The sequence below is a fragment of the Montipora capricornis genome, chromosome 13, assembly GCF_036669925.1.
Source record: "Montipora capricornis isolate CH-2021 chromosome 13, ASM3666992v2, whole genome shotgun sequence".
In the NCBI taxonomy this organism is placed as follows: Eukaryota; Metazoa; Cnidaria; class Anthozoa; order Scleractinia; family Acroporidae; genus Montipora; species Montipora capricornis.
In genome coordinates, this window is record NC_090895.1 from 31821562 (window position 1) to 31824061 (window position 2500).

At 35.7% G+C, this 2500-nt stretch overlaps 1 protein-coding gene across 1 annotated transcript in view; it reads right to left on the minus strand.

Annotated features, from left to right (window-relative positions):
* LOC138028324 (GPALPP motifs-containing protein 1-like) overlaps window positions 1-2500 on the minus strand; it is an 11147-nt gene that overhangs the window by 4517 nt on the left and 4130 nt on the right. The window contains exons 3-6 of the mRNA XM_068875808.1: window positions 2182-2262; window positions 2008-2074; window positions 984-1072; window positions 351-464 (exon numbers count right to left, since the gene is read on the minus strand). Coding sequence (XP_068731909.1) covers window positions 351-464; window positions 984-1072; window positions 2008-2074; window positions 2182-2262 — 351 coding nt within the window. The remainder of the gene's footprint in view (window positions 1-350; window positions 465-983; window positions 1073-2007; window positions 2075-2181; window positions 2263-2500) is intronic.

Genomic DNA, 2500 nt, shown 5'->3' on the forward strand with positions numbered 1-2500 from the left:
AAAGGGTTACCAACATCTTGGTCCATTCGAAAACCTTAATGTCCCCATTAACATTAGAAACTGCAAAAGTTATAGAAAGCGACAATAACAATTCATTGGTTATTTTATGTTGCCTGAAAATCTAATAGATTTTACTCTAACACCAGATGATTTTCTTGTCAATGGGGGCACCATACGGGTTAACAACATCTAGGTCGACTCAAAAACTATGACCCCATTAACACTTGAAACCGCAAAAGGTACAGAAATCGACAGTAATTTTATTGGTCCTTTTATGTTGCCAAATTCCTAGAGCGCCAATCAATGACACTGATTAATTTTTTAAGTGGATCATATTTGTTGCTTATTACGTTATAATTTTCAACTTGGCTATTCATTTGCTTGTCTCTTTCCAGCTCCCATGGACTCCTAATGGGTTCATCATCATTAGCCTCTCTTTTCATGGATTTGTTGTTTTCTTGTGACTATGGATAAAAATATGAGAAAATTTAGGTCTTTTAATTTTCCCATTGCACTTTCAATACTCTTCAAAAATGGTTTCAGTAGTACTGAAATCCACACAAAACAAAATAATTAGTTTGTTTTTCTTTTGAAATTTGATTAGTACCAGGGGTTTCAATAGAAGCCGGTTACCGGCAGTATACCGCTGCCTGCTTTGCCTCACACCGCCGGCTAGTTTGCCTTGATTTTCACTAAAAATGCTATCATAAACTTGTCAAACTGCCGCCTTCAATGGGCTATCATGGACCGCTATTTCAGAAGTTATTGAAACCCCTGTTAGTACAATAGTTCTATATTATTTACCATTTCAACTAGTTTTGGGCCTGCACTAACATTAATAACATTATTATTGTAGTATAGTGCTAAACAGCATTCCACAGAATTATAAAAAAAACTGCTACTAATAGTAGAATAGCAAGGATAAAATAGGGCTTGACATTTTTTACAAGCAGGGATAGAAAAACATTATCAGGATCCTGTACCTTTCTTGCCTTGTCTGCTGGAGTGTCTGTCCAAACTGACTGATCTCCCAATTCAACCGCACGACTGCGGAACTTACGGGGTCCCAGGCCTACAAATATTATCATAAATAATATAAATACATAAATAACTATAAAAGAAATCTTCAGTGCAAGTTAACTTTTGACTCTGTTTGGAGGCACCATGATGTTACTAGTTAAGTTCCTGGAACCATTAGAAATGTTTGCTATTAATTTGCTTATTATTCAACATTGCTCTTAAATACCAAGTAACAAAGACCTGAAAATATGTTAGGTTGTCCCTTCAAAGTCCATTCTGTTTGAGTCATGTGGCAGTTGTCGTAACATATAATGTGAGTAGCTCGATACCCAAGCAAAAAACAAAAGACTAAACAATTGAAACATTGACAGACTTAAAAACAATAGAAGCTGCTTATAATGCCAAACAATAGCAGGTTATCAGAGCTGCTACACTACTATTCTCTTTGCGGGTACATGTACCAGGTTTAAAGTTGCATTACAAATTATCGTAAATCTTCTATTAAGTAAATAAGCCCCCCTCTCTCTAATAAGCCCACCACTTTTTGGAGGAAGAAAGTTATTTAGCTCTCCTTGCCTATTCTTCATAACCAAATCAATTAATGATAGACAGTATTGATTATCAACCACCAGTAACAATTCATGTGGACTGATCCCGTATCATGGTTTATTCATGTGCTGGAAGTTCAGATTCATTCCTGCAAGTCAATAAAAATGTTGCAAATGACTTGTACAACACATATAATACCGCTCAAACCTCCATATTAGACAGTCATTGCCCTGGTCCAAAACACAAAGTAGTGAACCGTAACTCGACTCTGTTTCTTTTTCTTTCCTTTTTTTGCTACTGGTAATATATTTTGCTAAATTAGATGAGGCCCCCCATCTCAAATGGGCCCCCCTATAATGCGTTTGAAATAAATAAGTCTCCCAGTGGGATTTAATAGAGAATTAACGGTAGTGAAGTCCAAATGACCAACAGACTCACCAAAATTTTTACTTAGATCTGCAGGCAGCTCTGTCATCCATGTTTCTCTCTTGGGTTTTGTATGTTTCTATTAAAAATACAATAAAACACTTGCAATAACCTTACTGATTTGGGATCTTGCTTTTAAATAAAATGAAAATAATTTCGTAAAATGAGATTTCAGAAAACACTTACTTTGCCTGACAACTGATCTTTTTGTGCCTGATTACGAGCTTCTATGTCCATTTTGACTCTTTCAAGAGCAAAATCAGGATCCTATGGATTTGAAGATCACAGATTTAGTATGTCTACCCTTCTACTTTAAGCTAACTGAGCAAGCTTCATGTGCACTTGACACTAGACACTCAACAACGAAAAACAACTAAAACGAGCTAATAAAAGTCAACTTGCCATTATAAGTATGGGAAATCACACAAGTATGAACATGAGTGCATTTCATGATTTAAGGGCACAAGTGATGTTTTAAAAGTTCTGAAAATTGCAAAAGCCATAG